Raw genomic sequence first — 15,303 nt, forward strand, 5'->3', positions numbered from 1 at the left:
TTTAAGGATAATTACATCAATTTTAATAAATAATTCTACTTTAATATACAAATAGACAGTGCTTAGATCTTTAGTTAATCTTATCATTCAGTTGTTTTTTCTCCAACTCGTTTTCTATACAAAAGCGAAGATAAGCAGCAAACTTTATGTACACATAGTAGTCAAAAAAAAAAAGCAGCATGAAAACCAACTAATACATTTTAGAGAAAATTAAAATAAAAGTTAGAGACTCAGCAAACATGTGTCAGACTTTAAACAAAGACAGAAACAGGCACAGTGGAACATGTTTGCTGGACATTATGCTAATGAAGTTTATTACAGTAACATACTCCTGAGCATTTTGTAATAGCGTGAGTGATACTGAATAAATCACACATTCTAAATGTCCTTTGGAACTGAATTAAACAAGAAAGCAAATTTACCATAAAATAAGTTAGCAGTGAGATATGAAAACACTTGATTTACACTATTGCTCTCACACAATAAATAACTATCTCTATAGAGGGTGGTAGATGTAATTAAGGAGGCCAGCTTATATAGTATTATCTCTATATTTGAGTAAGCAAAGACAACTACTCCCTATTTAATCCAGAGAAACAGAAACAAATTGGCTTTTAAATAAGACATGATCGATTGAATCAACACACCAATGAGGTTGCATATTTAAGTTATTATATATTGCACCACATACAAAAATAAGACATTTAATACTGCCCAGAATAGAAAACATTAAAATGGGACTAAATATCCTCCTGTCCAGTTCATCAAGTTCAACCAGTAAAGGCCATGTGTTGAGAAATCCCAATTTTCTTTTTTTCTACGTAGAAAACTTTTGGCACCGTTTTTCCGACCGGACTGAACAGAACGAGGTGAGTGAGCGTCACTTTTTTTTGCGTGGGGTAGAGCTACACATCGCCTTATGACTACCTATGGTACAGTGTTTCCCTACCGTTATTATGGATTACACTCAGTGCGGTACGCGTTATATGCAGAGCCGTCACTCAACCTTACGCGGGCTGCTGGGGGTTGGCGTTCATGTGCTGAGGGTGTCCCAGCAGACCAATCCGCTGCTTCTGCTTCCTCTGTTCGGTCATCTGAAGAGCACAGAAAAAAAAAAGACACATTTCCCAAAATGAATCCACCATTTTCCTCATCTTGGCTACATCCTCTGTCGATTTTACTTTACAGAAGCGAACACACGGCGCACAATGCTCCACTGATTCTTTTGAAATCCTTTCAAGCATCGTCATCCGCGCTGCTGTCTGTGACCGCTGACGAAAGCAGCACAAAACAATATACTAATACTGAAACCCAGTGAAAAGAAATTTCAAACATCAAGCAAAGCACATGAGTCATAACACAGGTGCTAACCTTTTTAGCGCCACAAACAGAAAGGGAAATTCTTCTTTCTGCCAAGAATTCACTTTTTCCTTTAAGATAAGGGGAGCATTTTACACCTCGGCACTGAAACACAACAATATTAAGAGCGAGAAGACAAAGTGGTCTTGCAATGAGTGTGTCAGGAGGAATAATTCAATGTGTTGCAGAATATATCATTAAAACACATCAGTGGACGGTGTAAACTCAGTTAGCGGAAGAATAAGAGCCTTTTTTTCAACACTATAATTGTCTAACTTAGCCAAAAGAGAACATCAGTGCCATGTTCTCTCTGAGAGGAATCAGCATTAACGTGACTGCACAATCATACTTGTTGAATCGTTGCTTCATAAAACAAGTCAAAAACAGGCCTTGCACATGTTGGATTGGGACTGAAATGTGACGCTACTGTGCCCTTCACAGCTTGCAGCAACACAATAATCATTTCCCTCTGTCTGGGTCAAAATGTCTCGGTAACATTCACTTCCTCACACGTAGTTCTCATTTCAAGGGTAAAGACATTTTTACTATTCTGTTTACTAGAACCGCCGGATTGCAGCAATTGTGCAATAAGTCTCATGTATTCTTAGGCAATGAACGGGCACTTTTCTGGTCTAAGTGTTTATTTTGCAAAAGTACTCTTTTAAAAGTCATTCTGAATTACTAATTTATTAAAGGGAGGGAAAAATAAGGATAATGTTTATTTTAAAATGTTGAAATCAAAAGTGTCAGGCATAAGGAAACTAAATGAGATGAGGAAGATGTTTTGGTTGCATTCTGAGAAGAAATTCTGAATAATATTATAGGAAAAAAGCTGAAATGTTGAGAATAAACATGTGATTTCTACCAGAGCAGATGAACTGAAAGCTCAGCTGTATTCTCTAAATATCAAAAAATGTCTAGAGAGTTTGACTTTGTTCTAGAAATGCAAAAAATACAAATAAATATGGATGTTCCTCCCTTTTATTCCCCTTACTCTGTAATCTCACTCTGCGGTCTAATGAAAAGCTATTATTTTGAATAAAATCACTGAATTCTGTGCTCTGGTAAATTCTGATTAAATGAAATCAATGAAAAAACAAACACTTAAAAAAGAATAAAATGAAATCAGATTAAGAGCCTCATGAGCTGTGTTGTGATTTGCTGTATGACTCACCACCTCATGCATTTAGAAAGTCCTGCATCTAAAGGGCAAGAGCTGCAAACAAACAAACTTTGTGCAACGTCTGCTCTCAGCATCCGTATTGAAACCCCATCAATTTCTTGTTACAGCTGAACCCACCTGCTCTTTGAGCTCCGTCAGCTGTCCTGACAGGTTGCACACCAGCTTCATGGTGGACTCCAGCTTCTCCTGCAGGCTGCGGATCTCGTTCTGCTCCCCGTCCGCATCGCTGCTCACCAGGGACATGGCCCGCATCCGAGGGAACCAGTCCAGGTTGTGGTCCTGGGGAACACACACCTGAGGGGTTAACAGCAGCCAACACAGTGACACTGATGCATCACATGCTTTATGATTTGTCTTAAGTCCATTGTAAATTGGGCAGTTGAATTCTCTGCCAGAAATATTACGTTTCTATAATTTTCAGTAGGATTATGGAAAAACGAATGGCACCCCTTTCATGAAATTTGGTGGAAGGATGTAGCATGGGCCATCAAACTACACAAAATATTTAGTTATTTAATTAAAGGGGCCCTATTCTGCTCATTTTCAGGTTCATATTAGTATTTTGTTCCTCTCATGTTTACATGCTCTAATGTTCAAAAAGCTCTTTATTTTTCTCATACTGCCTGGACAGCACCTCTTTTCACCCTCTGTCTGAAACCAGAGCCTAGTCTGCTCTGATTGGTTAGCTGTTAAACAGACCGACGTTAACCCTGTCTGTTAACGTCGGTCTGTACCGGGGGGGGGGGGGTGGGGTGGTAGTGGAGTACAGAGCTTCGTGACCACAGAGCGTGTGAACGTTGTGATCAGCTGTTTTAGCGCAGTGCTGCTGTACAGACCGACGTTAACAGCAGCCCTGTCTGTGCACACGGAGACCGACTCTGTCGTCCGGTGATCTAACCGCCTTCTGGAAAAGCTTCACAAGTACGGTCGGTATGCAAATGCGCTTTGTGACACAAGTGACGGTACGCATTTCAGATTCTTGCCGCACATGCGTACCTGCGTACCAGTTATGTGCACCCCTGCCTATAACACACTGCACAGGAAAGGGAAAACCCAGAAAGCAAAATAGGGCCCCTTTAATTACGCAAAATAGGACATTTTGGCCTGGCGGACGTCTACTCTCCGAGTACACATCCTTTTATTATCATTCGATTAAACTGGAATTCTGGAAAGAAATGGCTTTAATTTCTATGTTTTATTAGAAAAATGCTTCACACATTTGGCATCAAGAGTTAACAACTGACAAGCTCTATTTGATTAGTGTTCTTTAATGTCTTCTGCTTTAATGGCTGTGTGCTGTGATTTGAAGACTATACTATAAAAGCAATCATGAGGGACTTTCCATATTTTAATCACATGGGATGTGGGGACATTCTTCAAATCACTGTAAACAGGCCGTTCACTCATCGCTGACATGTTTTCCATCACGTCTACTCGTACCTTACGTTCAAGCATGATACAACTTACACAAAGATGTAAAACGGAGATGAGAAATAAATGTCCTAATTTGACTCGCATCACACGCTGAGATAAACACGAAGCACTTGAATTCTCAAGTGAGGCAATACAACTATCATTGGCTGTTTCATTAAGTGCTGAATAAAACTAGCCACTCTATCTGGAGGTGAGGTTTATTTTTAAGTGTGTGTGGTGAGTTACATTTGTTTCACTTAAAGCTCACCTTTTATGCTATATTTGAACAATATATTACAGTTTCATATCTATGCAAAACATGTCTCTGAAGTGTTTTGCTCAAAATATCAAACAGATCACCCATTGTAGCCCTGCCTCATAACCCTCTATTTCAGCCCTGTTACTAAAGTGCTGATTCTGGGTCTGTAGCTTCAAATGCAACCGAGCTGCTGCTGGCCACGCCCCTTTGAGCTCTGAGTCTGTGAAGAGAAGAGTGTCTAACAGCAGAAACTCGTGATTAAACGCCATATTATGTGCCAAACTACATCAAGGATTATTTCTGAAACAGTATGGAGCTCAAACACTTACTCTCTCGTGGGTTTACCACAAGGTGAGTACCTTTTTATATCTGGCTTTTTTACACATATGTTCTCCACTACAGCGGTAGCTCTGAGTGTTAGCGATGTTTGCTAATATAAAGACAGACCATATTACATCAAAAACACATCGCGCATTGTTTCTGATACAGCACATTTCCAATAGGGGACGATAGGTTGGGCCGTGGACTGAACGTTGCCAGGAGTTCAACGTAAAGCCAGCCCACATTATAGTAATGTCGTCATGACCGCAGCAAAATCTGGATCAGCTCTGTTGAACCTCCATCTTAGAGATGTGGGTACGGAGGAAAAGAGAGGTTTTTTTTGTCTTACACTGTGTGAGTCTCCTTACACACCGGGGACACGTATTTATGTATAAAAGACAGAAAAAAGTGCATTTTGCATAATAGGTGACCTTTAAGAGTACACGTTTGATATATAAGATGAAGTACTGATTCGTTCGTGTTAAAGTTAATTTGAAATATCCCCTGGCATGAACGACACCTTTGATTAGGGACTGCTGACTAAAGGTTAGAGATGTTAAAGCTTGGCATGATGTGGGCACGATCACTTTCAGTATGTGTGATGGTGTAAACTGATTACAGTAGTTAGGAACGAAAAGGCAGTTTACATAGTGGGAGGTGTGAAAATAAAATATCTTAGTCTTGGTTGTAATTTTTCTGCATGCGTTTTATACGTGATGAAATAATGAAGCAGAGTTATTATTGCGATTTTTATGAAATCACACTTACACTATTCGTTCTGGTCGACATTGTTTTAGTTGATACATTTAATTGATTTACATGCAGTTACTAAATCTCGACAGGATATAGTAGTTTTCATTATCAGTGTTGGAAAGTCCCGTTCTTGGACTTTCATTTACACGTTTAAGGGATTCTAAAGAAGCAATGCCTCTGTGTAAACCACTTTAACGTACATTAATACCTGTCATACTGTTTACTCTCCCAATGTTGTATCACTGCTGCTGCTTCACATTCATAGCAGAGAAAGAAAACAATATATATGGCCAGTCCCTGTCTGTCTACTCTTATTTATCTAAAAAAAAAAAATAATGTATATTGGAAAATCACCATATATATTTGTGATATTAATGTCTTAAAAATTGTAAAATCCCTAAAGGCTGAATCCACAAACATTAATACCAGAGGAACAAAATATTATAATAATATATTTATGCAATCCCTTTCCGTCTACTTTATTTATCTGAAACATTCTGTATCTATATCTTTGAACTGAAGAATCGCTGGTTCATGTCCCGATCGGACCAGTGTGGACTGGTAGCTTGAGAAGTGCCAGTTCACCTCCTGGTCACTGCAGAGGTGCCCTTGAGCAAGGCACCGAACCCCCCACTACCGCTCCCAATTTCGCTGTGTGTGCTGTACTGTTTGCATGTACATCTGTAACAAAATAAAGAGGGTTTCATCCACCAATTCTTCCTAAACCGAATGAAATGGATCAAAAAGTTAAGGAAAAATAAATTGACTTTCTGGTTTGTATTGGAAAATAAGACTAGTATTGAGAACCAAGTATTACATCAATACCAACAATTTATTAAGGTATCTTGAAATCTATTTTATTGTACCTTTCATGCACTTTACTTGTATTCATAAGCAACAGTGTCTCCACATGAACCCAAACACCGAGCTCAGGGTTCACTCAGGGCCACTCGGCTGCATTCTTTCACGCTCCCATCTCCTCCGGCACTCGACCACCACATGCCATTGTTATTGAGAGCTGTCTGAACCTGCTTTTTTAAAAGGCCACAGTCATGGGAACGCATGTATGTTTTACACGTCTCTATAGTCCAGTGGTTCTCAAACCTTTTCTGTCAGGGCCCCCCTTTGGAGAAAAAAAAAAAGTTGGGCCCCCCCCCCCCAACACAAATTGTCAGGCTCAGTGGCAGCGCCAGAGATTTATTTTGGGGGTGCTGTGGGGTAGCTTGACGTTTCATAGAGGGTGCTCAAACATTTAGGGTTTCCCATTGATGTACCGGTCGCTACAGTGGAATTTTCTACTGCAACAATCCCCACGCATATACACAGTGTACCCGCGACTGTTACAATGAAGGCTCGATAATCAGCTCACGGCATATAGGTGTAAGCAGGGGTAAAGTGCTATTTTTATAGGTGGTGTGTGGACCTCACATAGGGCTCCCCGGGAAGATTTTTAAATATTGAAGTTAAAAGCATCAATCTGGTGCACTTTGAGAGCAAAATGAAGAGATCTATGGATACCTCTCTCAACACCCATATGAAACAGAACTGTAAACAGATTTACTTTTTCTTTATGGATATTTTACAAATCACCCTTTTAAACTTTATTCTTTTTTTACTCTCATATAGTATTTCATAGCCGTTTTTCATTTATTCTCTTATTTTTTTATAACTATAATAAACGTGTGCCTCGGAAATAATTGTTTACATTAATGGCCCACTGAGAGAGTCCTTAGGTCACTGAGGCTCTCAGTCTGACAGGAGAGGACTCTCCTCCACTTTGTTGTTGAAAAAACTCCTTATATCCGTTAGCGTAGCTCGCTAGCACCAGAAGCTAACAACAACGATCTCCGGTACCGGTGCGCTCTCTCTCTCTCGCGCACGCACACAAAATGGCTTGTTCCACACACACACAGAGCCGAGCTTTAATGAAACACAGAGACCCAGACGTAATAGTACTGTACTGTATCATATTATTTTCGAATCAATAATTTTTCAAATTATGATTTTCTTTGTTTAATAACCATTTTTCCTCCTGGTCTGTCATGCCTCTGCGCCCCCCAGGGTGGGCGCGCCCCCCACTTTGAGAACCACTGCTATAGTCTGTCCTTCAATCTACAATATGATGCAGCATGAATGAAAGCAGAGGATGCTGAGGTTGACTGGCTAAAAACAAGCAGAACTGGTCTGGAAAAGTCCCGGAGGTTTCAGTGGTTGATACGGGGGCGTTGGGGTTGAGGTGGCCTTCAGAACCACAAACCAGTCCTGGTTCAGAGGCAGACAGAGGGGAATCACACAGCGCTAAGATGATGAACAGCACACATACACACACACACACAAATACACACATTCTGAGAAGAAGACTGCTGTTAACAAGTTCCACTTTCTGACTGCAAAGAGTCAGAGGCTGTGTTCACCTCGTTAAACTGCCCCCATACACCTTCATTCCTGAACCCTTTGCAACTATACTAATATACTTTTGTATTCCTCTCAATACATGTTTAAGTACGACATTTCTATCATTGCAGTGCTTTCATTTATTTTACAAATCAGTCTGTGGTGTTATTACATACAGTACGAACTCAATGCAAAGAAGCCCTGGTGCAAATGAAGAAAGTGACACAAAATTCAGCCAATCAGGGTTGAGATCAAGCTCTCAGGAAGTCTGCTAAGTGTCAAAGCAAATTGTCGTAGTGCCCAAACAATCGTACTACAATTTCTGTGTCAGACAAGTGAAGCCACTTGGCTCAGACATACTCCCATTGACTAACATTGGGAAATAGACTTCTGTAAATCAGTGTGTATCTTTTTAACGTTATAACAGCTAACTGAGCCGGGAGCGGACGTGACGCTGCCGTGACGCTGCCGTGACGCTGCCGTGACAGAAAGAACAGGAGGCTTAGTAAAAATACAAGTGTGTATGCTCTATGGGCCCAATGGAGGCTGAAGATTGGCTGGAGATAAGATACAATGTAAGATTTAAATGTACTTTATTAATCCCAATTTGGGAAATGTTTTTGTTGCACCAGCATAAAACAAAACAAGGCATTGCTCATAAGCTCTGGGGAATTTTGTGATCAAGAGTCAGGCCATTTTGGCTTCATGCGCAACTTTCATAGGAATAAACTGGGTCCTGCTTCCAGAGCTATACCCAGTTCTTATTATACATCCATGGTTGAATTTCTTGACCGTCACTGACGTACTGAAATTGTTGAATCAGACAAACTGCACCATGACTAGCACCCAAAGCTCTACCGCACCTCAAATTTGAACAGAGACCAGACACAAATCTATGTTTATAAATGTATGTATACAAACAATAGACTGTTCATGGTATAATCGATAAGGTCACTGCTTTATTTATGCCTATATGACATTATTTTGAGTGTGAATGGAGCAGCTACAATGGTAGCTTGAGTAACGTAGCCTGAATGATCAGATTTCCATTCAGAAAACAAGCATTTTGAGAGATTTTAGAGAATAAATAATTGAGGATCGAATACCTTCACTGTGACCTGTATTCAACACCCTAATTTCTGCTCTTATGCTTGAAAAAAAAGTATGAACTAATCATCATTTAGGGGTAATTTCCCCATTTTGCATCCTGCCGGCCACAGGCACACGTGTTGTTGTTGCAAGCCGGCCCTCTTTCCAACCTCAGTGTTTACAAATGAACCCGCTTCCAGTAAACTGAGAAGTGAAGCCACGACTTAACACTCCGGTTCAATGGAAATGACGGAAGTACATTTTTCATTTTTAAAACCGCACGGCCATGAGAGAGAAACAGGATGCTGTGTGGTTACAACAGCAACAGAAAACGTCACAGTCATGCCACAAGACACCTGACAAAAAAAATGCCTAAAAAAACCTCATCTAAACATAATGTGCAATACTCCGATCTTTTAGTGTTTATTTCCCACGGAGGCTTTACATTGGCTTTCAGGCCTGGGGCATCCTGCAGTGTTGAGTGCAGAAAGAATGACCTTTTTGTGAGCAGAGCATCATGTTTTTACAGCTCAGAGATGACATTTCACTCAGAGCCCTCCACCATTGACGTCAGTCCCAGTCATTGTCAGAGTGATCTGAATTCTACACCCCCCCACTCTCCTGTAGCTTCTTCCACGCTAATGCACCATCAAATAAATCGAAACACGGTGGGCAAGACGCAGCGCACATCGGAGGGATTCTATAAATAGTGTGAGAGACATCGGTAATAGGCTGTGTAAATTACAGCAGCAATATGTTCAAACAAAACAATCAAAAGAGGTATAATAGAAATGTATATTAACTAAATTGAGCAGTTTGATTTATACATTTCTTTAATGTAACTTTTGTATGATTTTATAATCCTTACAAAACCCAAAGCTACGAAAAGTGTGGGTAAATAAAAATGTTAATATATAAAATAAGTTAAATAAGTTACTAACTTTAATTAAGTTAAAACTGTACAACCAACAGGTCTTTACATAAAACTGTGAGTTAATTTACTTGCAAAATAATATTTTCAATTTAAAACAATTATAAGAAAATGCATTTTTATTAAGAAGAATGTCTTACTCACTTTTCACTGAAGTAAAGTATCAAACCAAATCAAACTCAACAGAAGGCACCAAAACTCAAAGTACTTATTATTGTATTAATGTGTGTATTACAGCTGGTAGAAGTGAAGCTAAATGAATTACTTTGCATACTGCAGCTGGATATTTTAACTATATGTCAATGTTTATTTATTCATTTTATAAGTCTTTTAATCTTTAAAATACATCCAAAAAGAACAAAACTAAAAAAGGTGCAAAATAGAAGTAGAAAGTAGCGTAATAGATTAGATTAGATTAGATTACTTTATTGTCATTACAAAATGCAAGCACAGTGTAACGAAATTAAGGAGGGTCTAACCAGAGTGTAAAACAGTCAGTTATATAAACAATTATCAGAAGTATGTACAAAATAAATGATAAAAAAAAATAAAGGTAAATAGATGGGAAATGTATAAATAAGAATAAATACACAGATAATAATAAATACAATGAATACAGTACTGTATATAAAACAGTAATGTACAAGGATAATTGCGCTTCAGCACAGCACACGACAACAACTACTGTAGGCAGTATGGGACAGCGTGGGGTTCATTGTAAGTAATGGGAGGGAAACTACCTAAAAAATGTACCTAAATACAAACTTGTTTGGATGTGTTCACCATATTGCACATCGTAATGGTTCAAACTAATTGAATTGATTTCTGCTTAGTCTTCACAATCTAAAATGTAATTATTTCGAAATTGCAATTTAGCATGCGTTTGTGAATGTTAAGGAAATTAAATTAAATCAATCAGAATCAGAAACGGGTTTATTACTAGGTAGGTTGACACGTACGAGGAATTTGACTTGGTGTCGTGGTGCACACATAAAAGTAAAACAAGAATTAAAAAAACACAGATAGCGAACTATTTTAACACTGTAATAACATTACAAAAAAATATAGTAAAATATAGTAAAATCTAGCAGTAATTTACATTGAAATAGAATGCAATAAAATATGTGCAGTAAGCAAACCATGTTGTCCCTTTCTCAATCTTGATCTTTGCTGTCACACTTAAATAACTAAAAGAGCATGCTTGGAAACAAACATCTCTTTGGGAACAGGACAATGCGGCCGAGCATCAAACACTTGCATGTGAAGCTGGGAGTTAATGTCGGGGATGACTGGGTCAGCTGATGGGTCACGGGGTCTTTCGCACCATGTGTGTGCATGCTTCGCTCCGCCGGCCCCTAAAGCTGCCGGTCAGAACGTGACCTTAACAAACTCCTTTAGGCTCAGTGGGGTGTAAGGTTAATGGGATGGAGGATGGGGGTTAATCCTGAGTCAGGTGGTTCCTCACAAGACCGAGTGCAGCAGATCGAGGAGAGGAAGGCAGCGGAGTGTGTGTGTCTAATGAGAAACTGCGTCAGAAAGTGACAGCAGAGCAAGTGCGTCAGGAGAGCAACCACTTCAGAAGAAAGGGGTTTTCCTCTGGCAGTTATAGACACTTATACTTGCTCATAGGTTATGAGGTTATGATGCCACCAAATAAACAATCGGGCAATTTCATTTCTGTTTTTTATTTCCACAGAGATTGTTTGGTTGAATCCACTGTGACGTAAAAAGCCAGAATTGACGAGCGTGTTTGTCGTTTCGTGTTTGTAGCGTACAACGCGAGTACTTATTTGTTGAGATCTCAAAATGTTTTTCCCACCATATCTTTGCTTGAACCTGCTACAGCTTTCTTTATTTTAAATCAGTTTAATTGCACTGTCTGACGTCCTGTTTTTGGATTTAATATTAGAAGAAATAACCGACAAAAGAAGATTATAGTACAGTATAATACACATATAGTTTATGATGAGAGGTCAATCAATTCATTCATTTAAATGAATTATTTACATATGGATTAATAGAATCAAACATATCAATGCACTTCTATATGCATGGAAAATATATATTTTTTATAATTTATTAATCTTATAAACCTGTTAATTTGACAATCCTAAAATATAATAATAATAAATCAACATTTTTTTAATAAAACCAAATAAATGAATAAATAAATCTGAAATATAAGGAAACACACTTTTTTCTTTGATGATATAATAACTATTTGTATTGACATTCTTTAAGGAGATATCCTCACACTGCTGCTTAACAAAAGCATGCGGCTTGGTCCCGCTCTGCCTATCATGAGCTGATACGCAGGGTGAGATCTGTGTGTGCTTAATGATTAAAGCAAGGCATGGCTGCTTCGGGGGATTAACACATTTTATGCCAATGGCAGACTCTGCCTGAATGCTAATTCTCCATTCACTAAATTGACTGATGTGATAATACTTTGGAAGGATTCAAGGTCACGGAGGCAGGAGATTACATAATGCAGTCCTGAGAGAAGAGAGGTAAAAAAACACACTGCCCGTCGCTGGTGGAGAAAAACAAAAAGCTGCAGCGATAAATTATTTTTCCAAACCGTAAAGCTGATATCTGGAGCCTCAGCGCCTGCAGTGCTGTTAGCAGTGAAGGTTAACCTCAGTGGAGACCACAGCAGCTGATAATAGTGTTGCACGGTGCGTCTGCATGTGTTGTTTCTGAAGCAGGAATGGTTTCCCACAGAGGTCAAAGAGGTTTATTTTGAAAACAGGGGGGCTTGAACAATGGAGGATTTGTTCACAGAAAGCACATTTTATTTAACATGTAAGGATTCATGTGCAGGGTTATCAAGATCCCTCCGCTTCACGTTTGATTTTAAGGTTTTCTTTTTGATTAATGACCGCCTCGTTGCACATTATTACACAGCCTCATACTAAATAAACCAACGACTTGACTCCCAATATGAATAGAAAATGATTTTATTGTCTTAAAAAGTATCTCAGTGCTTCCACTAAAAAGCAAAGTCTTTAAAATGGCGGCAGCCCTTATTGAGGTTTTCTGTAACTGTTCAAGTCTGTTCACATATTCTTTTCCACTAACAAGTCCTTAAAGAGTCCATACCGTGTTAATGTTTACTTCCTGTCTGTCTTCTTCTGGTGATTTCTCTGATGTCCAGCACTCTGTCTTTTAACCTCTTTCCCACTCTGCATTGTCCCTCCTTAGCAACAGTCATTGTTTTTGCTTTACAGCAGTGTGTTATCAAGTATTACCAACCTCTGTCCAAATTGACCAATCAGAATCGACTATTGAACAAAGCCGTGTAATACGACCTTTATATATACAGTCTATGAATACGACCCTATAATGGCCCCTGCTGTGAAGATGTGAAGGTATTGAATGTGTGTAGGACTTTGAAACAGATCAATGTGTGTGTGACGTCATCCTTACCCGCATCATTTCGGCCACGTAGCTCTCCGGGCCGGTGTACTCTGTGGAGTCCTTCACCTTCACTAGGACGATGAAGAACAAGTAGTGCCACATGTTGTGCTCCACTTTGATGTGTTCTTCGAAGGTGACCGTCTTATTGTCAAACTTGTCTCTCTCCAATCCTAAAAAATCACAAGGATACACCACAGTCACACACCACACATCCCAAATAAACACGGTGAAGAAACACTCTTTGTGTCGCAACATGATGTAACCGCTCTTGTGATCTAAAGAAGGATGACTAACTGAAATTGTCTCACAAGGGAATGTACACACCAAACAGGTCAGGTGAGTTCTGCTGAAAATGTCTGTCACAACAAATCCCTCTAGTGATGTTACTGTAGTTCAATGAGTAGCCAATGAGTGACTGTTTATTGACTGATGAGGCCAGTGTCTGTGTACAGTCTAACATGGTCAAGAGAGTCAGACCCATCATGCAACAGGAAGAAACACCCCTCCTCCGCAGCGGCACGGTAGCAGCAGCACTGCCATGACTAAACATTCATTCTGGGAAGAGGAGGCGTTTCGGTGTTTATGCTACTCGGAAAAAACAGCCCCCATGCTTCACAGCAAGCATCACGCTTATACAAGTGTCGTCTCAGAGCGGACCCCTCCTTTCATTCGTCTTGATTTCATTATCATTTGCAAACCTCAGCATTCACACCTGCTGATGACACTACACAGTTTTTAACAGTTGTGCTTCCCGCTTTGACTCGAATGTATCGCGGTTGGTGTTTCTGCCTTATTACATTCTAAGAAGGGATTTTGACTTCCATAGAGTGATGATTAAAATATGTGCCAAAGGTCGTGAGTCACTTTCTACTTAAGTTGACGAACCACAGTGTCGGTTGTTACTTGATGAGTAGCCAGAATACATTTAATGATGGAAAAAGTGACGGCGGTTATATGATCTTACAACAATATATGACCATGCAGAATAACAGTTCTTTTTTATTTCCCTCACCGCAAATGAAACAGGTTGTCTTTAAGATTTCCTCTTTCTTCTGCTTCTCACTCCTCAGGTCGGCAAATGTGTCGATGATGACACCAAAGATGAGGTTGAGGACGATGATGATGACCATGAAGAAGAAGAGCATGTCGTAGATCACCCGGGCTGCGAAAAGAGGCTCCTGTTGGAGACAAACAGGAGAAGATGTGTTAGAACAAGCTAAATGAGCTGGTGTTACCCTGTCATTAGTCATCATGTATCACGTATCGACCGTCAAGCACATTTTAAGCACATTTTTGAAATGTAGCAAAAAAGAAATGTGACAAAAACAACAAATACATATATATAAATTGAATAAATGAATGTTGGAGATGGAAAGTAAAAAAGGGGGGGAATGGGCTATGCTTCATACATTGCTGTAATTCGCTAGTAAACAGAGAAGTAGAAGTAAAGGTTTGAAAATGTAAAAGTCGCACTGGCCATTTCCCCCATCTTCTGGTATTTGTTTTAATTGGTTCAAGTTAAAATGTTTATTTCATGTCAGCTAATTTCCATGCCAAGTTTCATGCTATCCAAAGACAAAGCTAAGTTATTGCAATGATTCGAACGCATGAGCAGTAACATTTTGTCTTCTTTACTCTTACATGTAGGTGACTGAATAAATCAACACTAAGTAAGTTATATTAGTCATAGTGTTTGTTAACATAAGTAGAAATGAGGTATAAAGTGTTCTTAATCCTACCTTTGAGTTGTAAGATGTTACATTTAATTTCTAAAATATCTGTCTTATCAAGATTACAAAATCTCCAGTATGTTTATTGAAAAACCAAGCCCATTTACATCCAATCCTGATGCTATCACTGTGTTAACACATCGCAGTGAGTCATAATGCAATCTCTGCACACAGAATGAGGTACGAGTACACGAGCCATCCAATCAAACACAATCCGACACAACTGAAAACAGTACGGAGAATTCACATGAGTGTGAAGCTAGCTGAGGTTTATATAAGCATGTATGGGTCAAGCTTCAGATCTGACACATGTTGTGGTAGTGCACGAGCTCGTCTTCATCCTGGATAAGTACCATTAATGCTTTTTTTTCTGCCGTGTTTGAAGTTCTGAAAGTCCCCTACGCAACCTCATGACCTCAAGTCTTTCTCTCACAGACAGCCTCGTTAAGCC

At 39.3% G+C, this 15,303-nt stretch overlaps 1 protein-coding gene across 6 annotated transcripts in view; it reads right to left on the reverse strand.

Moving 5' to 3' along the window:
* The window catches only part of itpr1b (inositol 1,4,5-trisphosphate receptor, type 1b), a 123,425-nt gene continuing 108,122 nt past the window's right edge, over positions 1-15,303 (reverse strand). For 3 of the 6 annotated variants that reach the window (XM_034121615.1, XM_034121614.1, XM_034121610.1), the window contains 4 exons: positions 14,135-14,300; positions 13,132-13,292; positions 2,660-2,821; positions 1-1,094 (listed from right to left, as the gene is read on the reverse strand). In XM_034121615.1, the coding sequence (XP_033977506.1) occupies positions 1,008-1,094; positions 2,660-2,821; positions 13,132-13,292; positions 14,135-14,300 (576 nt within the window). In that variant the 3' untranslated portion in view covers positions 1-1,007. The remainder of the gene's footprint in view (positions 1,095-2,659; positions 2,822-13,131; positions 13,293-14,134; positions 14,301-15,303) is intronic. The other 3 variants (XM_034121613.1, XM_034121612.1, XM_034121611.1) reach the window with 1 other exon arrangement.

Source organism: Trematomus bernacchii, unplaced genomic scaffold (assembly GCF_902827165.1).
Source record: "Trematomus bernacchii unplaced genomic scaffold, fTreBer1.1, whole genome shotgun sequence".
NCBI lineage: Eukaryota > Metazoa > Chordata > Actinopteri > Perciformes > Nototheniidae > Trematomus > Trematomus bernacchii.